Source organism: Rattus norvegicus, chromosome 17 (assembly GCF_036323735.1).
Source record: "Rattus norvegicus strain BN/NHsdMcwi chromosome 17, GRCr8, whole genome shotgun sequence".
Lineage (NCBI taxonomy): Eukaryota > Metazoa > Chordata > Mammalia > Rodentia > Muridae > Rattus > Rattus norvegicus.
In genome coordinates, this window is record NC_086035.1 from 62,538,160 (window position 1) to 62,564,498 (window position 26,339).

Consider the following 26,339-nt stretch of genomic DNA (forward strand, 5'->3'; position numbering starts at 1 on the left):
ACATCTGCTAAATAGCTAAGCTGTTTTACAGAGAAAAGCATTGAGAAACAACAGGATAAGTCATAAGATTGAGAGAAATATCCAGATGTAGAACCACTGATGCACAATTTCTGAAAAATAAGGTCAAATTAGTACATGCTGCATTAAACTGTGTTTTTGTCCTCCTCCTCCTCATGTAGCAGATAGGAGTAAGTTTACTTCACATGTTGTTATTCATGTACCTTTTTAGAAAACATGCTATCTGTGGCTTTTCCTTGTTATTGAATACTGTACTCATAGGATTTTTCTTAACGTTCAGAGTATAAATAATCTGATGATCTGACTAATCCATAAGACTATACTGGTTCACACGACCAGGGGTAGCTGTTAATCTAGGAAGTCAGGACTGCTCCCTCAAGCTCAGAGAACAAACAGGAAAACTGGGGTTAAGGAATTTTGCTGCATGCAGGAAACACACCTCAGTGACAAAGAAGGACACTACCTCAGAATAAGTCGCTGGAAAACAACTTTCCAATCAAATGGCCTAAATAAAAAACTGGAGTAGCCATCCTATCATCAAACAAAATTGACTTTCTTTTTTTTTTCTTGTGCTAGTTTGTTTTTGTTTTTGTTTTTTTTTTTTCTCTTGTGTGTTACATTATTTATTTTTTTTAATCTTTTTTTTAAATTAACTTGAGTATTTCTTATATACATTTCGAGTGTTATTCCCTTTCCCGGTTTCCAGGCAAACATCCCCCTCCCCCTCCCTTCTTTATGGGTATTCCCCTCCCCATCCTCCCCCTCTTGCCGCCCTCCCCCCAACAATCTAGTTCACTGGGGGTTCAGTCTTAGCAGGACCCAGGGCTTCCCCTTCCACTGGTGCTCTTACTAGGATATTCATTGCTACCTATGAGGTCAGAGTCCAGGGTCAGTCCATATATAGCCTTTAGGTAGTGGCTTAGTCCCTGGAAGCTCTGGTTGCTTGGCATTGTTGTACATATGGGGTCTCGAGCCCCTTCAAGCTCTTCCAGTTCTTTCTCTGATTCCTTTAACGGGGGTCCTATTCTCAAATCAGTGGTTTGTTGCTGGCATTCGCCTCTGTGTTTGCTGTATTCTGGCTGTGTCTCTCGGGAGAGATCTACATCTGGCTCCTGTCGGCCTGCACTTCTTTGCTTCATCCATCTTTTCTAATTGGATAGCTGTATATGCATGGGCCACATGTGGGGCAGGCTCTGAATGGGTGTTCCTTCTGTGTCTGTTTTAATCTTTGCGTCTCTATTCTCTGCCAAGGGTATTCTTGTTCCCCTTTTAAAGAAGGAGTGAAGCATTCACATTTTGATCATCCGTCTTGAGTTTCATTTGTTCTAGGCATCTAGGGTAATTCAAGCATTTGGGCTAATAGCCACTTATCAATGAGTGCATACCATGTGTGTTTTTCTGTGATTGGGTAACCTCACTCAGGATGATATTTTCCAGTTCCGACCATTTGCCTATGAATTTCATAAGGTCATTGTTTTATATATATATATATATATATATATATATTTATATTTATATTAAAAGACCAATAATAGCAGTGTGTTATGCATCAACAGCAGCAACAGGTTTTCCAGGTTCTGCAGTCATCTGAACAAAACTTTAGAGACATCCAGCACACTCCATTTAAAAAAAAATGTAAAAAAACAAAACCCGAGAAAACAGCACAGTTCTGTTACTCTTGTGGTACCTGGCACCATTTTTTTTTAAATTAGCTTCTCAATCATCATCTGGAAAGAAAACATTCTGAGCAACATCATTAAAAACAGCTCTGATAAAGCACGGTCACTACTACGTATCATAAAGCAGGTACAATCTGTTTTACATCCACAGAGGTATGATACAGTACTGTCCTACATCTATAATACTAGAGGATACAATTTAAAAGGCCTTATTTGAGACTTGATTCTACTTTTCCAGCAGAGGGCCCAAAGGATGGTGTGACACAGCTTTGTAAAGAAACATACTCTAGACAGGATTTCCTTTCACTAGTGGCACAGTTCTAAGGATTCATTCTCTCCATGAATGTCAGCTAAAACCGTTATTAAAAAAATGAAATATCCCTAGAACAAAACCGTATAACCACTGGATTCACATGAAGATGACCTAGTGGAGACAAGCTGGACCTCACCTTACCAACAAGCTATCAAATCTGTTATGTTTAAACAGTGAGACCTCCAAGGAAGGAGATGCCAAGTAGTGCTTCAAAGCTTCAGACCACAATCAAACACAGCATCCTTTCAACAGAAGCAGAAGCTCATCTGAATATGGTCAAGGATGCTGACATCAACATTTAATCATCTCCTCACTCATCCAGGAAGAAGGGGAGATCAGTTACTACTGTACTTTATTGTGTTCAACCAAATCACCATGTTACAAAAATAGCAAGCTGCCATAATAAAAAATAAGGCTCCTCTATCCAGCACCAGATAGCATCATTTTACTTTCAAGCCTAGAAATTGCACACTTGTATATAAACCAACTGAAGATGAGGATTGAGAGTTCATCTTGGTGGATTATTCCTTTGATGAATATGAAGTGTCCTTCCTTATCTTTTTTGATGACTTTTAATTGAAAATTTATTTTATTTGATATTAGAATGGCTACTCCAGCTTGCTTCTTCTGACCATTTGCTTGGGAAGTTGTTTTCCAGCCTTTCACTCTGAGGTAGTGTCTGTCTTTGTCTCTGAGGTGTGTTTCCTGTAGGCAGCAGAATGCAGGGTCCTCATTGCGTATCCAGTTTGTTAATCTATGTCTTTTTATTGGGGAGTTGAGGCCATTGATGTTGAGAGATATTAAGGAATAGTGATTATTGCTTCCTGTTATATTCATATTTGGATGTGAGGTTATGTTTGTGTGCTTTTCTTCTCTTTGTTTTGTTGCCAAGATGATTAGTTTCTTGCTTCTTCTAGGGTATAGCTTGCCTCCTTATGTTGGGCTTTACCCTTTATTATCCTTTGTAGTGCTGGATTTGTAGAAAGAGATTGTGTAAATTTGGTTTTGTCATGGAATATCTTGGTTTCTCCATCTATGTTAATTGAGAGTTTTGCAGGATACAGTAACCTGGGCTGGCATTTGTGTTCTCTTAGGGTCTGTATGACATCTGTCCAGGATCTTCTGGCCTTCATAGTTTCTGGCGAGAAGTCTGGTGTGATTCTGATAGGTCTGCCTTTATATGTTACTTGACCTTTTTCCCTTACTGCTTTTAATATTCTTTCTTTATTTTGTGTGTTTGGTGTTTTGACAATTATGTGACGGGAAGTGTTTCTTTTCTGGTCCAATCTTTTTGGAGTTCTGTAGGCTTCTTGTATGCCTATGGGTATCTCTTTTTTTAGGTTACGGAAGTTTTCTTCTATGATTTTGTTGAAGATATTTACTGGTCCTTTGAGCTGGGAGTCTTCACTCTCTTCTATACCTATTATCCTTAGGTTTGATCTTCTCATTGAGTCCTGGATTTCCTGTATGTTTTGGACCAGTAGCTTTTTCTGCTTTACATTATCTTTGACAGTTGAGTCAATGATTTCTATGGAATCTTCTGCTCCCGAGATTCTCTCTTCCATCTCTTGTATTCTGTTGGTGAAGCTTGTATCTACAGCTCCTTGTCTTTTCTTTTGATTTTCTATGTCCAGGGTTGTTTCCATGTGTTCTTTCTTGATTGCTTCTATTTCCATTTTTAATTCCTTCAACTGTTTGATTGTGTTTTCCTGGAATTCTTTCAGGGATTTTTGCGATTCCTCTCTGTAGGCTTCTACTTGTTCTCTAAGGGAGATCTTTATGTCTTTCTTGAAGTCCTCCAGCATCATGATCAAATATGATTTTGAAACTAGATCTTGCTTTTCTGGTGTGTTTGGATATTCCGTGTTTGCTTTGGTGGGAGAATTGGGCTCCGATGATGCCATGTAGTCTTGGTTTCTGTTGCTTGGGTTCCTGTGCTTGCCTCTCGCCATCAGATTATCTCTAGTGTTACTTTGTTCTGCTATTTCTGACCCTGGCTAGACTGTCCTATAAGCCTGTGTGTCAAGAGTGCTGTAGACCTGTTTTCCTGTTTTCTTTCAGCCAGTTATGGGGACAGGGTGTTCTGCTTTCGGGCGTGTAGTTTTTCCTCTCTACAGGTCTTCAGCTGTTCCTGTGGGCCTGTGTCTTGAGTTCACCAGGCAGGTCTCCTGCAGGGGAAAAGTTGGTCCCACCTGTGGTTCCAAGGCCCAAGCCCGCCCGTGGGGCACTGCCCAAGTCCTCTCCGCAGCGGCAGCAACCGGGAAGATCTGCGCCCTTTGCGGGAGCCTCCGTGCACCAGGGTTCCAGATGACATTTGGTGTTTTCCTCTGGCATCTGGATGTGCACAGAGTGCAGTCTCTTCTGGTTTCCCAGGCGTGTCTGCCTCTCTGAAGGTTTAGCTCTCCCTCCCACGGGATTTGGGTGCAGAGAACTGTTTATCCGGTCTGTTTCCTTCAGGTTGCGGCGGTGTCTCAGGCGCAGGGGTCCTGCCGCTCCTGGGCCCTCCCCTACGGGAACCCAGAGGCCTTATACAGTTGCCTCTTGGGCCAGGGATGTGGGCAGGGGTGGGCAGTGTTGGTGGTCTCCTCCGCTCTGCAGCCTCAGGAGTGCCCACCTGATCAGGCGGTGAGGTCTCTCTCCCACGGGGTTTGGGACAAGGTCATTGTTTTTGATAGCTGAGTAATATTCCATTGTGTAGATGTACCACATTTTCTGTATCCATTCCTCTGTTGAAAGGCATCTGGGTTCTTTCCAGCTTCTGGCTATTATAAATAAGGCTGCGATGAACATAGTGGAGCACGTGTCTTTTTTATATGTTAGGGCATCTTTTGGGTATATGCCCAAGAGAGGTATAGCTGGATCCTCAGGCAGTTCAATGTCCAATTTTCTGAGGAATCTCCAGACTGATTTCCAGAATGGTTGTACCAGTCTGCAATCCCACCAACAATGGAGGAGTGTTCCTCTTTCTCCGCATCCTTGCCAGCATGTGCTGTCACCTGAGTTTTTGATCTTAGCCATTCTCACTGGTGTGAGGTGAAATCTCAGGGTTGTTTTGTTTTGCACAAAATTGACTTTCAACCAAAAGCCATTAAAAAAGATCGGGAAGGGCACTTCATATTCATCAAAGGAAAAATACACCAAGATGGACTCTCAATCCTAATTTTCATTCCTCCAAATGCAAGGGCATGTACATTCTTAAAAGAAACCTTACTAAAGCTCAAAGCACACACTGCACATCACATGAAAATAGTAGGAGATTTTAACACTCCACTCTCATCACTAGACAGATCATGGAAACAGAAATTATACAGAGACATAGAGAAACTAAAAGAAGTTATAAACCAAATGTATTTAACAGATATTTATAGAACATTCCAACCTAAAACAAAAGGATAGACCTTCTTCTCAGCACCTACTGGAACCTACTCCAACATTAACCCTATACTCTGCCACAAAACAGGCCTCAACAGTTACAAAAAGATAGAAATAATCCCATGCATCCTAAAAGAACAGCATGCACTAATACTGGTCTGCATAACCACAATAATGACAGAAAGCCCACATATGCATGGAGGATTAGCACTGCTCTCCTCAATCACAACTTGGTCAAGGAAAACATAAAGAAAAATTAAAGACTTCTTAGAACTTAATGAAGATACAACATTCCCAAACTTATGGAACACAAAGAAAGCACTACTAAGAAGAAAACTCATGGCTCTGAGAGCCTGCAAAAAGAAACAGGAGAGAGCAGATGTCAGAACCTTGACAGCATACCTAAAGCTCTAGAACAAAAAGAAATAAATAAACCCAAGAGGAGAAGGCAGGAAATAATCAAACTCAGAGCTGAAATCAACAAAGTAGAAATGAAAAAGACTATATAAGGAATCAACAAACCCAGGAGCTGGTTTTTTGAGAAAATCAACAAGAGAGATAAAGCATTGGCCAGACTAAACTGAGGTCACAGAGGGTGTACCGAAATTAACAAAATCAGAAATGAAAAGGGAGAGATAACAACAGAATCTGAAGAAATTTTAAACAATCATTAGATCCTACTACAAAACTCTGTACTCATCAAAATTGGAAAATCTGGAGGAAATGGACAATTTTCTACACAGATACCAGGTACCAAAGTTAAAGAAGAAACAAATAAACCATCTACACTACCCCGTAAATCCTAAAGAAATAGAAGCAGTTATTAAAGGTCTCCCAAACCAAAAGAACCCAGGTTCAGGTGGGATCAGTGCAGAATGCTATCAGATCTTCATGGAAGACCTCATACCAATACTGTCCAAACTATTCCACAAAAGAGAAACAGATTGAGCACTAACAAATTCCTTCTTTGAAGCCACAAGTACTCTTATGCCAAAACCACACAATGACCCAACAAAGAAAGAGAACTTTGAACCAATTTCCCTTAGGAATATTGACACAAAAATATTCAACAAAATTTTTGGAAACCAAAAACAAGAACACATCAAAACAATCATTCATCATGTTCAAGTAGGCTTCTTCCCAGGGATGCAGGGATAGTTTAATATACGAAAATCTATCAATGTAATCTGCTATATAAACAAAGTCAAATATAAGAACCACAAGGTCATTTCATTAGGTGCTGAGAAAGCATTTGACAAAATTCAAAACCTCTTCATGATAAAAGTCCTAGAAAGATCAGGAATACAAGGTCAATATCTAAACATAGTAAAAGCAATACACAGCAAACCAGTACATGACATCAAACTAAAAGGAGAGAATGTAGAAGCAATCCGACTAAAATTAGGGACTAGAAAAGTACTTCCCACTCACTTCTTCTTCAATATAGTACTCCAAGTCCTAGCCAGAGCAATCTGACAGCCAACGGAGGTCCAAGGGATACAAATCGGAAAGGAAGAAAATAAAATATCACTATTTGCAGAAGATATGATGGTGTACTGCACCAATGCCAAAAGTTCTACCAGAGAACTACTTAACCCAATAAACAACTTCAGCATTATCAAGTGTTGGGATTTAAAATTAACTTAAACAAATCGGTAGCCTTCCTCTATTCAAAGGATAAACAGGCTGAGAAAGAAATTAAGGATATAACACCATTCACAATAGTCAAAAATAGTATAAAATAGATTGCTGTGACTTTAAACAGGCAAGTGAAAGATCTCTATAACAAGAACTTCAAGTCATGGAAGAGAGAAATTGAGCAAGATCTTGGAAGATGGAAAGATCTTCCATGCTCATGAATAGGCAGGATTAATATAGTAGAGATGGCCATTTTGCCAAAAGCAATCTATAGATTAAATGCAATACCCATCAAAACTCCAACTCGATTCTTCTTAGAGATAGAAAGAGCAATTTGCAAATTCATTTGGAATAACAAAAAACCCAGGATAGCAAAAATTATACTCAACAATAAAAGAACTTCTGGGGGAATCACGATCCCCTACCTCATGCAGTATTACAGAGGAACAGTTCTAAAATGTGAATGGTATTAGTACAGAGAGAGGCAGGTAGATCAGTGGAACAGAATTGAAGACCCAGAAATGAACCCACATGGCTATGATCACCTGATCTTTGACAAAGGAGATAAAACCATGCAATGGAAAAATGATAAGGTTTTCAACAAAGGGTGCTGGTTCAACTGGTGGTCAGCATGTAAAAGAATGCAAATCAATCCATTTTTATCACCATGTACAAAGCTTAAGTCCAAGTAAAAAAGGACCTCCGCATCAAACTAGATACCCTCAAAGTAATAGAAGAAAAAGTGGGGAAGAGTCTTGAACACATGGGCACTGGGGAAATTTTCCTAAACAAAACAGCAATGGCTCATGCTCTATCAAGAATCAACAAAAGGGACCTCATAAAACTGCAAAGCTTTTGGAAAGCAAAAGGCACTGTCATTGGGACAAAATGGCAAACAAGAGATTGGAAAAATGTCTTTACCAATCTTACATCTGATAGAAGGCTAATACCCAAAACATACAAAGAACCCAGGAATTTAGACTGCAGAGAGCCAAATAACCATATTAAAAATGGAGTACAGAGATAAAGAAAACATTCAAGCTGAGGAATATCGAATGGCCAAAAATCACCTAAAGAAATGTTCAACTTCCTTCCTCATCTGGGAAATGCAAATCAAATCAACTCTTATATTCCACCTCAGACAAGTCAAAATGGCTAAGATCAAAAACTCAGGTGACAGCAGATGCTTGTGAGGATGTGTAGAAAGATGAACACTCCTCCAATGATGGTGAGACCACAAACTGGTTCAACCACTCTGGAAATCAGTCTGGAGGTTCCTTAGAAAATTGGATATTCCACTACCTGAGGACATGGCTATATATCACTCTTGGGCATCTACACAAAAGATGCTCTAACATACAACAAAGACACATGCTCCACTGTGTTCATAGCAGCCTTATTTATAATAGACAGAAGGTGGAAAGAACCCAGATGCCCTTCAACAGAGGAATGGATTCAAAAAAATGTGGTACATCTACACAATGGAGTACTACTCAGCTACGAAAAACAATAACTTCATGAAATTCATAGGCAAATGGAACTAGAAAATATCATCCTGAGTGAGTTTACACAATCACAGAAAAACACACTTCTCTTGCACTCATTGATAAGTGGATATTAGCCAAGAACCACAAATTACCCAAGATGCAATCCACAGGCCACTGGAGGCTCATGAAGAAGGATGACCAAAATGCAGATGCTCACGCTCCTCTTAATAGGGGGCAATAATCCATAAGAAGGGATATGCAAGCAAAGTTTAGAACAGTGACTCAAAGAACAGCCCTTCATAGCCTGCACCACATGTGGCCCAATTATATACAGCCACCCAAACTACATAAGAATCATGAAGCTAGAAAATGCATGCTGAAAGGAACCGAACATAGGTCTCTCCTGAGTGACACATCCACACCATGTCCAATACAGAGGTCAATGCTAGCAGCAAACCACTGAACTGAGAATATGGCAACCTTTGGAGGAGTCAGAGGAAGTATTGAAAGAGTTGAAGAAGCTTGCAACCACATAAATATAATACTGCCAACCAACCAGAGCTTCCAGTAACTAAACAACTACACCAAGACTATACACAGACTGACCCAGGGCTCCAACTCATATCTAACAAGGAATTGACTTGTTGGGGCACAAGGGGAAGTGGAAGCCCTTGGTACTGCCAAGGTTGCACTCCCAGTGCAGCAGAGTGTGGAGGGGTGGCAAAAAGGGGCGTCTGAACTGTTCACTACACTATGGGGGTGACGGAGGGGAGGGAATGGTTGCTTATGGACAGGAAACTGGGAAGCAGAATAAGTTCTGAAATGTAAATAAAGAAATATATCTAATAAAAAATGAAAACAAAAAAATTAATTAAAAAATTATCGCTATGGGTGAGTTTCACAGATAGAGACATCAGTTTTAAAGTTATTAGCGGTTCAACAAAATATATGTACACGTATGTATATCTCAGACAGACAAGAGAGCTTCATGGTTATAGGTGGTTGACACCAAGCCTCCCTGTTGATCAGAGTTTATTCCCAGGAACACACACAGTGTGAGGAAAGAACCAAGTTCCACAACTTGTTCTCTCTCTTCCACACTCACTAGAGCAGTCACGTGACAGTACACACAAATGATTACTTAAATCTAATTTGAAAAATGTATCATTTCAAAATTGTGCAATATATTCATTGTTTCATTTGTGTTCACTGGAGTTCTGCACATATGTTTGCAGACTGAATATGCCTGCTGTTGCTCTTGACATATTTCTCATGGTGCCTGAAATACTACTATACAGCCCTACTTGAAGAAAAATGGTATTCTGAATACAACTCACTTACCCAACTTTTACCACCCGAGTTCATGTGAGGATGTTCTAATTCTTCTGTTCGACATCCTGTTTTAACTTTTGGTTGCAGAAAGTCATATTTCGAACTGAAAACCATATTGTAAAATAATTAGGATCACAGATAAATTAAACCCAACAAAGAGCTCCTGAAACATTTAGATACTTATTTAAAATTATTCAAGTGAATGGCTTGGTAACCATCATTTTTCTGGCTGTGCAATGTTGTCCACACAGCAACTTTTGAGATAAGGTTAAAAGTATGCATTTCTATGTCTGTGCATGTGGTAAATGAACATATAAAGCATGCATACTGCTGAACCCCAACCCAGCATGCAGGTCCATAATTCAAACAACCTCAGGCAGGAACGTTTCAATGGCACCAGAAAGGACTCTTATCAGAAATGCTATGACTTCATCTTGTACTGCTTATTTCCTTTATGGGCTCTCAATTTCCTGGCCATATTGCTTTCCATTGTACCTCTCTAGCTGCTCCAGCATGTCCTCTTCACTACTTGCAGTATCTTTTCGTGACTGGGATCTAAACTCCTGGGCCTAAATGGAAGATAAATATGTTAGTCATAGTCTAAAACATGCTGTGCAATCCTGCAGTTCTGCAGTCCTGCACTATGTTCGATTCTCTCAGGAAATATGAAAGTTTCTTCCCTTCCATGTATTTACTGTGACTCTGTGGAAACTGTAGTCAACAGCTGTCACAATAGGACTCTCACGGCCATAGAGCCTAAAATGAGGATAGCTGGTAATTCTAATATCAGAATAAATTGTGCTATTTAACAATTAAATTTTATCTGTTACTGAAATTGCAATAATGGGCCAAATTGGGGAGAAATGCTAAACTACATAAGGTAATAATTTATACAATTTTATCTCAGGAAACACTTCACTGAATATGAAGTGAATATTACTTATATTAGTATACATTACATATTAGGATGTCTCTAAGAATAAATTACTACTGTGTTCTTTAGTAAATTATGGCCCCTAAGCACGTTTTACTAAATGCTATTTGAAGATAAATAACATCAAGATAGGTAAGTAATTTGTCTCATGACATGTGTATCTACGTGTGGAAAATATCTTCTCTTATATGCAAAAAACCAAGGTAAAATAAGTGCTACATTGTTTTGGTGAGAGGAGGGCTGTTTGTTTTTGTTTGTTTATCTGTTTGTTTGTTTGTTTGTTTGTTTTTTAGTTTGTTTGAGACAAGATTTTTTGGTGAATCCCTGGCTGACTGGAGCTACTTCTATAGACGAGGCTTGCACCAAATTCAGAGATCTGTCAGTCTTCAATGACTGAGTAATGAGTTAAAAGTGCTGAGTCAGCACATCTGCTCAAAAGCTAAGCTGTTTTACAGAGAAAAGCATTGAGAAACAACACGATAGGTCATAATATTGAGAGAAATAGCCAGATGTAGATCCACTGATGCTCAAATTCTGAAAAATAAGGCCATATTAGTACATGCTGCATTAAACTGTGTTTTTGTCCTCCTCATCATGTAGCAGATAGGAGTAAGTTTACTTCACATGTTGCTATTCATGTACCTTTTTAGAAAGCATGCTTTTTTCTATCTGTGAGTTTTCCTTGTTATTGAATACTGTACTCGTAGGATTTTTCTTAACGTTCAGAGTATAAATAATCTGATGATCTGACTAATCCATAAGACTATACTGGCTCACACCACCAGGGGTAGCTGTTAATCTAGGAAGTCAGGACTGCTCCCTCAAGCTCAGAGAACAATCAGGAAAACTGGGGTTAAGGAATTTTGCTGCATTCAGGAAACACACATCAATGACAAAGATAGAAACTACCTCAGGATAAATGGCTGGAAAATAATTTTCCAAGCAAATGGCCTGAAGAAACAAACTGGAGTGGCCATCCTAACATCAAACAAAATTGACTTTCAACCAAAAGTCATTAAAAAAGATCAGAAAAGATACTTCATATTCAACAAAGGAAAAGTCCACCAAGATGAACTCTCAATCCTAAATATCAATGCTCCAAATACAAGGGCATTTACATTCATCAAAGAAAGCTTACTAAAGCTAAATGTACACATTGCACATCACATGAAAATAGTAGAAGATTTAAACGCCCCACTCTCATCACTAGACAGATCATGGAAACAGAAACTATACAGAGACATAGAGAAATTAACAGAAGTTAGTAACCAAATGCATTTAACAGATATTTATAGAACATTATATTCTAAAAAAAAAAAAAAGGATAGACCTTCTTCTCAGCACTTAATGGAACCTACTCCAAAACTGACCATATCATTGGCCACAAAACAGACCTCAAAAGATACAGGAAGATAGAAATAATCCCATGCATCCTAAAAGAACAGCATGCACTAAGACTGATATTCATAACAACAATAATGACAGAAAGCCCACATATACTTGGAAGTTTAGCAATGCTCTTCTCAATGACAACTTGGTCAAGGAAAGCATAAAGAAAGAAATTAAAGACTTCTTAGAACGTAATGAATATGAAGATACATTTCCAAACTTATGGAACACAATGAAAGCAGTACTAAGAGGAAAACTCATGGCTCTGAGAGCCTGCAGAAAGAAACAGGAGAGAGCAGATCTCAGAACCTTGACAGCAGCACACCTAAAAGCTCTAGAACAAAAAGAAATAAATAAACCCAAGAGGAGTAGAAGTCAGGAAATAATCAAACTCAGAGCTGAAATAAACCAAGTAGAAATGAAAAAGACTATATAAGGAATCAACAAAACCAGGAGCTGGTTCTTTGAGAAAATCAACAAGAGAGATAAAGCATTGGCCAGACTAAATGGAGGTCACAGAGGGTGTACCGAAATTAACAAAATCAGAAATGAAAAGGGAGACATAACAACAGAATCTGTAGAAATTAAAAAAATCATCAGGTCCTACTACAAAACCCTGTATTCAACAAAATTGGAAAATCTGGAGGAAATGGACAATTTTCTACACAGATACCAGGTACCAAAGTTAAAAGGAAACAAATAAACCATCTAAACAACACCATAACTCCTAAAGAAATAGAAGCAGTTATTAAAAGTCTCCCAAACAAAAAGAGCCCAGGTCCAGATGGGAACAGTGCAGAATTCTATCAGACCTTCATAGAAGACTTCATACCAATACTATCCAAACTATTCCAGAAAAGAGAAACAGATTGAGCACTACGAAATTCCTTCTATGAAACCACAATTACTCTTATGCCAAACCACACAATGACGGAACAAAGAAAGAGAACTTCAGACAATTTCCCTTAGGAATATTGACACAAAAATATTCAACAAAATTCTTGGAAACCAAAAACAAAACACTTCAAAACAATCATTCATCATGATCAAGTAGGCTTCATCCCAGGGATGCAGGGATGGTTTAATATACAAAAATCCATCAATGGAATCCACTATATAAACAAAGACAAAGATAGGAACCACAAAGTCATTTCATTAGATGCTGAGAAAGCATTTTACAAAATTCAAAACCTCTTTATGATAAAAGTCTTGGAAAGATCAGGAATACAAGTCCATATGTAAACATAGTAAAAGCAATACACAACAAACAAGTAGATAACACCAAACTAAATGGAGAGAAACGAGAACCATTCCCTTAAAATTAGGGACTAGAAAAAGACTTTCTACTCATTACTTCTTCAATATAGTACTCGAAGTCCTAGTCAGAGTAAGCAGAGAGCAAAAGGAAGTAAAGGGGATACAAATGGGAAAGGAAGAAAACAAAATATCACTATTTGCAGATGATATGATGGTGTACTTCAGCAACCCCAAAAGTTCCACCAGAGAACTATTTAACCCAATAAACAGCTTCAGCATTATCAAGTGTCAGGATATAAAATTAACTTAAACAAATCAGTAGCCTTCCTCTACTCAAAGGATAAACAGGCTGAGAAAGAAATTAAGGAAATGACACCCTTCACAATAGTCCAAAAAATAGTATAAAGTAGATTGGCGTGACGTTAAACAGGCAAGTGAAAGATCTGTATGACAAGAACTTCAAGTCTCTGAAGAGAGAAATTAAGGAAGATCTTAGAAGATGGAAAGATCTTCCATGCTCATGAGTGGCAGGATTAATATAGTAAAGATGGCCATTTTGCCAAAAGCAATCTGCAGATTAAATGCAATCCCCATCAAAACTCCATCTCGATTGTTCGTAGAGATAGAAAGAGCAATCTGCAAATTAATTTGGAATAACAAAAAACCCAGGATAGCAAAAACTATACTCAACAATAAAAGAACTTCTGGGAGAATCATGAGTCCCTACCTCAAGCTCTATTACAGAGCAACAGTTATAAAATGTGAATGGTATTGGTACAGAGAGAGGCAGGTAGATCAGTGGAACAGAATTGAAGACCCTGAAATGAACCCACATAGCTATGATCACCTGATCTCTGACAAAGGAGATAAAACCATGCAATGGAAAAATGATAGCATTTTTAACAAAGGGTGCTGGTTCAGCTGGTCGCCAGCATGTAGAAGAATGCAAATCAATCCATTTTATCACCATGTCCAAGTAGATACAGGACCTCCACATCAAACCAGCAGAAGAAAAAGTGGGAGAGACTCTTGAACATATGGACACTGGGGAAAATTTCCTGAACAAAACAGCAATGGCTCCTGTTCTAAGATTAAGAATCAACAAAAGGGACCTCAAAAAATGGCAAAGCTTTTGCAAACCAAAGGCATTTCATTAGGACAGAATGGCAAACAACAGATTGGGAAAAGTTCTTTACCAATCTTATATCTGATAGAAGGCTAATATCCAAAATATACAAAGAATTCAAGAAGTTAGACTCCAGAGAGCCAAATTACCGTATTAAAAATGGAGTACAGAGATAAACAAAACATTCAAGCTGAGGAATATCGAAGGGCCAAAAAGCACCTAAAGAAATGTTCAACTTCCTCATCAGTGAAATGCAAATCAAATCAACCCTGAGATTCCAACTCAGACCAGTCAGAATGGCTAAGATCAAAAACTCAGATAACAGCAAATGCTGGAGAGGATGTGGAGAAAGAGGAACACTCCTCCAATGTTGGTAAGATTACAAACTGGTTCAACAAATCTGGAAATCAGTCTGGAGCTTCTTCAGAAAATTGGATATTGCACTACCTGGGGACCCAGCTATATATCTCTCTTGGGCATCCACACAAAAGATGCTCTAACATACAACAAAGACACATGCTCCACAGTGTTCATAGAAGTCTTATTTATAATAGCCAGAAGGTGGAAAGAACCCAGATGCCATTCAACAGAGGAGTGGATTCAAAAAATGTGGTATATCTAAACAATGGAGTACTACTCAGCTATGAAAAACAATGACTTCATGAAATTCATAGGCAAATGGATGGAACTAGAAAATATCATCCTGAGTGAGTTTATACAATCACAGAAAAACACACTTCTCTTGCACTCATTGATAAGTGGATATTAGCCAAAAGGCTCGAATTCCCCAAGATGCAATCCACAGGCCACCAAAAGCTCAAGAAGAAGGATGACCAAAATGCAGATGCTCCCATTCCTTCTTATAAGAGGGGAAATAATCCATAGGAAGGGATATTCAAGCAAAGTTTAGAACAGTGACTCAAAGAACGGCCCTTCAAAGCCTGCCCCACATGTGGCCCAATTATATACAGCCACCAAAACTAGATAAGAATGATGAAGCTAGAAAATACATGCTCAAAGTGACTGAATATAGGTCTCTCCTGAGAGACACATCCAGACCATGTCCAATACAGAGGTCAATGCTAGCAGCAAACCACCGAACTGAGAATATGGCACCCTTGAGGGGAGTTCACAGGAAGTACTGAAAGAGTTGAAGAAGCTTGCAACCACATAAAAACAACAATGCCAACCAACCAGAGCTTCCAGTGAATAAACCACTACTCAAAGACTATACATAGACTGACCCAGGGCTCCAACTGCATACCTAGCAATGAATAGACTTGTTGGGGCACTAGGGGAAGGGGAAACCCTTGGTCCTGCCAAGGGTGGACAACCAGTGCAGCAGAGTATGGAGCAGAGGCAGTAATGGGGGTCTACAGTGTTCAATAACTGGTGGGGGGCAAGGGAAGGGAGGGAAGGTTGTTTATGGACAAGAAAGTGGGAAGCGCATAAGGTTTGAAATGTAAGTAAAGAAAAATATCTAATAAAAAAATTAAAAAATTAAAAAATCATCCCTATATGTGAGATTCACAAATAGATGTCATCAGGTTTAAAGTTATTAGATGTTCAACAAAATATACACATATGTGTGTGTGTCTGTGTGTGTGTGTGTGTGTGTGTGTGTGTGTGTGTGAATATTTCAGACAGACAAGATAGCTTCATGGGTATAGGTGGTTGACACCAAGCCTGCCTGTTGATCAGAGTTCATTCCCAGGAGCACACACAGTGTGAGAAAAGAACCAAGTTCCACAAGTTGTTGTCTCTTCCATACTCACTAGGGAAGTCACGTGACAAGACACACAAATGATTACCTAAATCTAATTTGTAAAATGTTTCATTTCAAAATTGTGAAATTTATTCATTGTTTCATTTGAGTTCACTGGAGTTTTGCACATATGTTTGCAGACTGAATATGCCTGCTGTTGCTCTTGAGATATTTCTCATGGTGGCTGAAATATTACTATACAACCCTACTTGAAAAAGAAAAATGGTATTCTGAATGCACCTCACTTACCCCACTTGTACCATCCAAGGTCACGTGAGGCTTTTCTAATTCTTCTATTGGACATTTTATTTTAACTTTTAGCTGCAGAAAGTCACGATTCAATCTGAAAACCATATTATAGAATAATTAGGCTCACAGATAAATTAAACAAAACAGAGAGCTTCTGAAATATTTAGATACTTTTCTAAAATTATTCAAGTGAATGGCTTGGTAACCACCATTTTTCTGACTGTGCAATGTTATCCATAAAGCAAGTTTTGAGATGAGGTTAAAAGTATGCATTTCTGCTTTTATGCATGTGGTCCTTCAACATATAAAGCATGCATACTGCTGAACCCCAACCCAGCATGCAGGTCCATAATTCAAACAACCTCAGGCAGGAACGTTTCAATGGCACCAGAAAGGACTCTTATCAGAAATGCTATGGCTTCATCTTGTACTGCTTATTTCCTTTATGGGCATTCAATTTCCTTGCCATATTGCTTTCCACTGTACCTCTCTAGCTGCTCCAGCATGTCCTCTTCTCTACTTGCAGCATCTTTTCGTGACTGGGAGTTAAACGTCTGGGCCTAAATGGAAGATAAATATGTTAGTCATAGTCTAAAACATGCTGTGCAATCCTGCAGTCCTGCAGTCCTGCACTATGCTCAATTCTCTCAGGAAATATGAAAGTTTCTTCCCTTCCATGTATTTACTTTGACTCTGTGGAAACTGTAGTCAACAGCTGTTACAATAGGACTCTCGTAGCCATAGAGCCTAAAATGAGGATAGCTGGCAATTCTAATATCAAAATAAATTGTGCTTTTTCACAATTAAATTTTATCTGTTACTGAAATTACAATAATGGGCCAAATGGGGAGAAATGGTAAACTACATAAGGTAATAATTTATACAATTTTATCTCAGGAAACACTTCACTGAATATGCAGTGAACATTACCTATATTAGTATACGTTACATATTAGGATGTCTCCAAGAATAAATTACTACTGTGTTCTTTAGGAAATTATGATACTTAAGCATGTTTTAGTAAACAGTATTTGAAGATAAATAACATCAAGATAGGTAAGTAATTTGTCTCATGACATGTGTATCTACGTGTGGAGAATATCTTCTCTTATATGCAAAACACCAACGTAAAATAAGTGCTACATTGTTTTGGGGAGAGGAGGGCTCTTTGATTTTGTTTCTTTATCTGTTTGTTTGCTTGTTTGTTTTTTGGTTTGTTTGAGACAAGATTTTTTGGTGAATCCCTGGATAACTAGAACTATTTCTATAGACAAGGCTCGCACTAAATTCAGAGATCTGTCAGTCTTCAATGCCTGTGTAATGAGTTAAACGGGCTGTGTCAGCACATCTGCTCAAAAGCTAAGCTGTTTTACAGAGAAAAGCATTGAGAAACAACATGATAATCATGATATTGAGAGAAATATCCAGGTATAGAACCATTGATGCACAATTTCTGAAAAATAAGGCCAAATTAGTACATGCTGCATTAAACTGTGTTTTGTGCTCCTCCACGTGTAGCAGAGAGGAGTAAGTTTACTTCACATGTTGTTATTCATGTACTTTTTCAGAAAACATGCTTGATTCCATCTATGGCTTTTCCTTGTTACTGAATACTGTACTCATAGGATTGTTCTTAATGTTCAGAGTATAAATAATCTGATGATCTGACTAATCCATGAGACTATACTGGTTCACATCATCAGGGGTATTTGTTAATCTACAAAGTCAGGACTGCTCCCTCAAGCTGAGAGAACAATCAGGAAAACTGGGGTTAAGCAATTTTGCTGCATGCAGGAAACACACCTCAGTGAAAAAGACAGATACTACCTCAGAATAAATGGCTGGAAAACAACTTTCCAAGCAAATGGCCTGAAGAAACAAGCTGGAGTAGCCATCTTAACATCAAACAAAATTGACTTTCAACCAAAAGTCATTTAAAAAGATCAGGAAGGACACTTCATATGCATCAAAGGAAAAAACACCAAGATGAACTCTCAATCCTAAATATCAATGATCCAAATGCAAGGGCATTTACATTCATAAAGAGAACGTTACTAAAGCTCAAAGCACACACTGAACATCACATGAAAATAGTAGGAGATTTAAACAACCCACTCTCATCACTAGACAGATCATGGAAACAGAAATTATACAGGGACATAGAGAAACTAACAGAAGTTATAAACCAAATCCATAATAGATTTTTATAGAACATTCCAACCTAAAACAAAAGATATAACTTCTTCTCAGCACCTAATGGAACCTACTCCAAAATTGACCATATCATTGGCCACAAATCAGGCCTCAACAGATACAGGAAGATAGAAATGATCCCATGCATCCTTAAAAGAACAGCATGCACTAAGACTGGTCTTCATAACAATAATGACAGAAAACCCACATATACATGGAAATTTAACAATGCTCTTTTCAATGACAACTTGGTCAAGGAAAACATGAATAAAGAAAATAAAGACTTCTTAGAACTTAATGAATATGAAAATACAACATTCCCAAATTTATGGAACACAACGAAAGCGATACAAAGAGGAAAACTCATAGCTCTGAGAGCCTGCAAAAAGAAGCAGGAGAGAGCAGATCTCAGAACCTTGACAGCAGCACACCTAAAAGCTCTAGAACAAAAAGAAATAAATAAACCCAAGAGGAGTAGAAGTCAGGAAATAATCAAACTCAGAGCTGAAATAAACCAAGTAGAAATGAAAAAGACTATATAAGGAATCAAAAAACCAGCAGCTGGTTCGTTGAGAAACTCAACAAATAGTTAAAGCCTTGGCCAGAATAAACAGAGGTCACAGAGAGTGTATCGAAATTAACAAAATCAGAAATGAAAAGGGAGACATAACAACAGAATCTGAAGAAATTAAAAAAATCAACAGATCCTACTACAAAAGCCTATATTCAACAAAATTATAATATCTGGGGAAATGAACAATTTTCTACACAGATACCAGGCACCAAAGTTAAATCGGGCAAATAAACCTTCTAAACAACCCCATAACTGATAAAGTAATAGAAGCAATTGTTAAAAGTCTCCAAAATAAAAAGAGCCCACGTCCAGAGGGGATCAGTACAGAATTCTATCAGACCTTCATAAAAGACCTCATACCAATACTCTCCAAACTATTCCACAAAATAGAAACAGATGGAGCACTACAAAATGGCTTCTATGAACCCACAAGTACTCTTATGCCAAAACCACACAATGATCAAACAAAGAAAGAGAACTTCAGACCAATTTCCCTTATGAATACTGACACAAAAATATTCAACAAAATTATTGGAAGCCGAAAACAAGAACACATCAAAACAATCATTCTTCATGATCAAGTAGGCTTCATCCCAGGGATGCAGGGATGGTTGAATATATGAAAATCCATAAATGTAATCCACTATATAAACAAAGTCAAAGATAAGAACCACAAGGTCATTTCATTAGATGCTGAGAAAGCATTTGACAAATTTCAAAAACTCTTCATGATAAAAGTCCTGGAAAGATCAGGAATACAAGGTACATATCTAAACATAGTAAAAGCAATACACAACAAACAAGTAGATAACATCAAACTAAATGGAGAGAAACTTGAAGCAATTGAACTAAAATTAGGGACTAGAAAAAGACTTCCCACTCACTACTTCTTCAATATAGTACTCAAAGACCTAGACAGAGCAATCAGACAGCCAAAGGAGGTCAATGGGATACAAATTGGAAAGGAAGAAAACAAAATATCACTATTTGCAGACGATATGATGGTGTACTTCAGCAACCCCAAAATTTCTACCAGAGAACTACTTAACTCATTAAACAACATCAGCATTATCAAGTGTCGGGATATAAAAATAACTTAAACAAATCAGAAGCCATCCTCTACTCAAAGGATAAATAGGTTGAGAAAGAAATTAAGGAAATGACACACATCACAATAGTCCAAAATAGTATAAAATAGATTGGTGTGATTTTAAACAGGCAAGTGAGAGATTTGTATGACAAGAACTTCAAGTCTCTTAAGAAAGAAATTGAGGAAGATCTCAGAAGGTGGAAAGGTCTTCCATGCTCATGAATTGGCAGGATTAATATAGTAAAGATCGCCATCTTGCAAAAAGCAATCTACAGATTAAATGCAATCCCCATCAACACTCCAACTTGATTCTTTGTAGACATAGAAAGAGCAATTTGCAAATTCATTTGGAATAACAAAAAACCCAGGATACCAAAAACTATACTCAACAATAAAAGAACTTCTGGGGGAATCACGATTCCCTACCTCAAGCTCTATTACAGAGCAACAGTTATAAAATGTGAATGGTATTGGTACAGAGAGAGGCAGGTAGATCAGTGGAACAGAATTGAAGACCCAGAAATGAACCCACATAGCTATGATCACCTGATCTCTGACAAAGGAGATAAAACCATGCAATGGGAAAATGATCACATTTTCAACAAAGGGTGCTGGTTCAACTGGTGGTCAGCATGTAGAAGAATGCAAACCAATCCATTTTTATCACCATGTACAAAGCTTAAGTCCAAGTAGATAAAGGACCTCTTCTAGTTTGCTACTAGAAGAAAAAGTGGGGAAGTCTAGAACACATGTGCACTGGGGAAAATTTCCTGAACAAAACACCAATGGCTCATGCTCTAAGATCAAGAATCAACAAAAGGGACCTCATAAGACTGCAAAGCTTTTGTAAACCAAAAGACACTGTCATTAGGACAAAACAGTAAATAGCAGATTGGGAAAAGATCTTTACCAATCTTACATCTGATAGAGGGCTAAAATCCAAAATATACAAAGAACTCCAGAAGTTGACTCCAGAGAGCCAAATAACCATATTAAAAATGGAGTACAGAGATAAAGAAAACATTCAAGCTGAGAAATATCGAATGGCCATAAAGTACCTAAAGAAATGTTCAACTTCCTTCCTCATCAGTGAAATGCAAATCAAATCAACCCTGAGATTCCACCTCAGATCAGTCAGAATGGCTAAGATCAAAAACTCAGGTAACAGCAGATGCTGGCAATGATGTGGAGAAAGAAGAACACACCTCCAATGTTCGTGAGATTACAAACTGGTTCAACCACTCTGGAAATCAGTCTGGAGGTTCCTCAGAAAATGGATATTCCACTACCTGGGGACCCAGCTATATATCTCTCTTGGTCATCTACACAAAATATGCTCTAACGTACAGCAAATACACATGCTCAACCCTGTTCATAGCAGCCTTAATCATAATAGCCAGAAGTTGGAAAGAACCCACATGCCCTTCAACAGAGGAATGGATTCAAAAAACGTGGTACATCTATACAATATAGTACTACTCAACTATGAAAAATGATGACTATAAAATTCATAGGCAAATGGATGGAACTAGAAAATATCATCCTGAATGAGATTACAAAAACACAAAAAATCACATTTTTCTTGTAGTCATTGATAAGTGGATATTAGCCAAAAAGAACCAATTATCCAAGATGCAATCCACAGGTCAAAGGAAGCTCAAGAAGAAGGATGACCAAAATGTGGATGCTCCCACTCCTTCTAAAAAGGAGGGAAATAATCCATAGGAAGGGATATTCAAGCAAAGTTTAGAGCAGTGATTCAAAAAACGGCCTGTCGAAGCCTGCCCCACATGTGGCCCTATTATACACAGTCACCAAAACTAAATAAGAATGATGAAGCTAGAAAATGGATGCTGAAATGGACCGAATATAGGTCTCTCCTGAGAAACACATCCAGAGCATGTCCAATACAGAGGTCAATGCTAGCAGTAAACCACTGACATGAGAATATGGCACCACTGTGGGCAGTCACAGGAAGTACTGAAAGAGTTGAAGAAGCTTTCAATCACATAAAAACAACAATACCAACAAACCAGAGCTTCCAGTGACTAAACCACTACACAAAGACTATACATGGACTGCCCCAGAGCTCTAACTGCATATCTAGCAATGAAGAGACTTGTTGGGGGACCAGGGGAAGGGAAAGCCCTAGGTCCTGCCAAGGGTGGACCCCCAGAGCAGCAGAGTATGGAGGGGGTGCAATAGGTGGGGGCTATAATGTTCAATACATGATGGGGGAGAGGGAGGGGAGGAATGGGTGCTTACGAACAGGAAACTGGGAAGCAGAATAATGTGTGAAATGTAAGAAATATATCTAATAAAATATGAAACCAAAATTAATTAAAAATTATTCCTATGCGTGAGTTTCACAAATAGATGACATCAGTTTTAAATTTATTAGAGTTTCAACAAAATATATGTATATGTATGTATTTCAGACAGATAAGATAGCTTCCTGGGTATAGGTGGTTGACACCAAGCCTCCCTGTTGATCAGAGTTCATTCCCAGGACACAGACAGTGTGAGGAAAGAACCAAGTTCCACACATTGTTGTCACCCTTCCATACTCACTAGGGCAGTCACGTGACAATACACACAAATGATTAGCTAAATCTAATTTGTAAAATGTATCATTTCAAAATTGGGAAATTTATTCATTGTTCCATTTGTGTTCACTGCAGTTTTGCACATATGTTTGCAGAGTGAATATGCCTGCTGTTGCACTTGTGATATGTCTCATGGTGCCTAAAATATTACTATACAGCCCTACTTGAAAAAGAAAAATGGTATTATGAATACAGCACACTTACCCCACTTGTACCATCCAAGGTCATCTGAGGCTGTCCTAATTCTTCTATTTGACGTTGTCTTTCAACTTTTAGCTTCTGACACCTACGTTCCAGTCTGAAATCCATATTTCAAATAATTATGTTCACAGATCAATTAAACAAAACAGACAGCTCCTGAAATATTTAGATACTTTTCTAAAATTGTTCAAGTGAATGGCTTGGTAACCACCATTTTTCTGGCTGTGCAATGTTATCCACACAGCCAAGTTTTGAGATAAGGTTAAAGAAAGTATGCATTTCTACTTCTGTGCATGTGGTCCTTGAACATATAAAGCATGCATACTGCTGAACCCCAACCCAGCATGCAGGTCCATAATTCAAACAACTTCAGGCAGGAACGTTTCGATGGCACCAGAAAGGACTCTTATCAGAAATGCTACGACTTCATCTTGTATTGCTTATTTCCTTTATGGGCTCTCAATTTCCTTGCCATATTGCTTTCCACTGTACCTCTCTAGCTGCTCCAGCATGTCCTCTTCTCTACTTGCAGCATCTTTTCGTGACTGGGAGCTAAACATCTGGGCCTAAATGGAAGATAAATATGTCAGTCACAGTCTAAAACATGCTGTCCAATCCTGCAGTTCTGCGGTCCTGTACTATGTTCAATTTTCTGAGGAAATAGGAAAGTTTCTTCCCTTCCATGTATTTACTATGACTCTGTGGAAACTGTAGTCAACAGCTGTTACAATAGGACTCTCATAGTCATAGAGCCTAAAATGAGGATAGCTGGCAATTCTAATATCCAAATAAATTGTGCTTTTTAACCATTAAATTTTATCTGTTACTGAAGTTGCAATAATGGGCCAAATGGGGAGAAATTGTAAACTACATGATATAATATTTTATACGATTATATCTCAGGAAACACTTCACTGAATATGAAGAGAATATTACTTATATTAGTATATGTTACATATTAGGATGCCTCCAAGAATAAATTACTACTGTGTTCTTTAGTAAATTATGACACTTAAGCATGTTTTACTGAATGCTCTTTGAAGATAAATAACATCAAGGTAGGTAAGATATTTGTCTCATCACATGTGTATCTATGTGTGGAGAATATCTTCTCTTATAGGCAAAATACCAAGGTACAATAAGGGCTACATTGTTTTGGGGAGATGAGGGCTGTTTGTTTTAGTTTGTTTATCTGTTTGTTTGTTTGTTTGTTGTTTTTTGGTTTGTTTGAGATAAGATTTTTTGGTGAATCCCTTGCTGACCGGAACTACTTCTATAGACGAGACTTGCCCCAAATTGAGAGACCTGTCAGTCTTCAATGCCTGTGTAATGAGTCAAATGGGCTGTGTCAGCACATCTGCTCAAAGGTAAACTGATTTACACAGAAAAGCATTGAGAAACAACACAATAAGTCATAATATTGAGGGAAATAGCCAGATATAGAACCATTGATGCACAATTTCTGAAAATTAAGGCCAAATTAGTACATGCTGCATTAAACTGTGTTTTTGTGTTCCTCCACGTGTAGCAGATAGGAGTAAGTTTACTTCACAAGTTGTTATTTAGGTACCTTTTTAGAAAACATGCTTTTCTCCATCTGTGGGTTTCCCTTGTTATTGAATACTGTACTCATGGGATTTTTCTTAACATTCAGACGATGAACAGTCTGATGATCTGACAAACCCAAGAGACTTTACTGGTTCACACCACAAGGGGTAGCTCTTAATCCAGAAAGTCAGGATTCTTCCCTCAAGTTCAGAGGAAAATCGTGAAAACTGGGGTTAAGGAATTTTGCTGCGTGCAGGAAAAACACCTCAGTGACAAAGACAGACACTACCTCAGAATCAGTGGCTGGAGAACAACTTTCCAAGCAAATGGCCTGAAGAAACAAGCTGGAGTAGCCATCTTAACATCAAATAAAATTGACTTTCAACCAAAAGTCATTTAAAAAGATCAGGAAGGACACTTCATATGCATCAAAGGAAAAATCCACCAAGATGAACTCTCAATCTTAAATATCAATGTTTTAAATGCAGGGGCATTTACATTCATAAAAGAAACATTACTAAAGCTCAAAGCACACACTGCCCATCACATGAAAATAGTAGGAGATTTAAACACCTCACTCTCATCACTAGACAGATCATGGAAACAGAAATTATACAGAGACATAGAGAAACTAACAGAAGTTATAAACCAAATGCATTTAACAGATATTTATAGAACATTACATCCTAAAACAAAAGGATATACCTTCTTCTCAGCACCTAATGGAACCTTCTCCAAAATTGACCATATCATTGGCCACAAATCAGGCCTCAACAGATACAGGAAGATAGAAATGATCCCATGCATCCTTAAAAGAACAGCATGCACTAAGACTGGTCTTCATAACAACAATAATGACAGAAAACCCACATATACATGGAAATTTAACAATGCTCTTTTCAATGACAACTTGGTCAAGGAAAACATGAATAAAGAAAATAAAGACTTCTTAGAACTTAATGAATATGAAGATACAATATTCCCAAACTTATAGAACACAACGAAAGCGATACAAAGAGGAAAACTCATAGCTCTGAGAGCCTGCAAAAAGAAACAGGAGAGAGCAGATCTCAGAACCTTGACAGCAGCACACCTAAAAGCTCTAGAACAAAAAGAAATAAATAAACCCAAGAGGAGTAGAAGTCAGGAAATAATCAAACTCAGAGCTGAAATAAACCAAGTAGAAATGAAAAAGACTATATAAGGAATCAACAAAACCAGGAGCTGGTTCTTTGAGAAAATCAACAAATAGATAACAACTTAGCCAGACTAAACAAGGATCACAGAGAGTGTATGGAAATTAACAAAATCAGAAATGAAAAGGGAGACATAACAACAGAATCTGAAGAAAATAAAAAAATCATCAGATCCTACATCAAAAGCCTATATTCAACAAAATTGGAAATTCTGGAGGAAATGGACAACTTTCTACTCAGATACCATGTACCAAAGTTAAATCAGGAATAAATAAACCATCTAAACAGCCCCATAACTCCTAAAGAAATAGAAGCAGTTATTAAAAGTCTCCCAAACAACAAGAGCCCAGGTCCAGAGGGGATCAGTGCAGA

The 26,339-nt window shown here is 38.0% G+C and overlaps 1 protein-coding gene across 16 annotated transcripts in view; it reads right to left on the reverse strand.

Moving 5' to 3' along the window:
* LOC103690071 (interaptin-like) overlaps nucleotides 1-26,339 on the reverse strand; it is a 280,846-nt gene that overhangs the window by 226,304 nt on the left and 28,203 nt on the right. For 14 of the 16 annotated variants that reach the window (XM_063277012.1, XM_063277016.1, XM_063277015.1 and 11 more), the window contains 6 exons: nucleotides 23,716-23,789; nucleotides 23,227-23,320; nucleotides 17,046-17,119; nucleotides 16,560-16,653; nucleotides 10,335-10,408; nucleotides 9,849-9,942 (listed from right to left, as the gene is read on the reverse strand). In XM_063277012.1, the coding sequence (XP_063133082.1) occupies nucleotides 9,849-9,942; nucleotides 10,335-10,408; nucleotides 16,560-16,653; nucleotides 17,046-17,119; nucleotides 23,227-23,320; nucleotides 23,716-23,789 (504 nt within the window). The remainder of the gene's footprint in view (nucleotides 1-9,848; nucleotides 9,943-10,334; nucleotides 10,409-16,559; nucleotides 16,654-17,045; nucleotides 17,120-23,226; nucleotides 23,321-23,715; nucleotides 23,790-26,339) is intronic. The other 2 variants (XM_063277026.1, XM_063277025.1) reach the window with 1 other exon arrangement.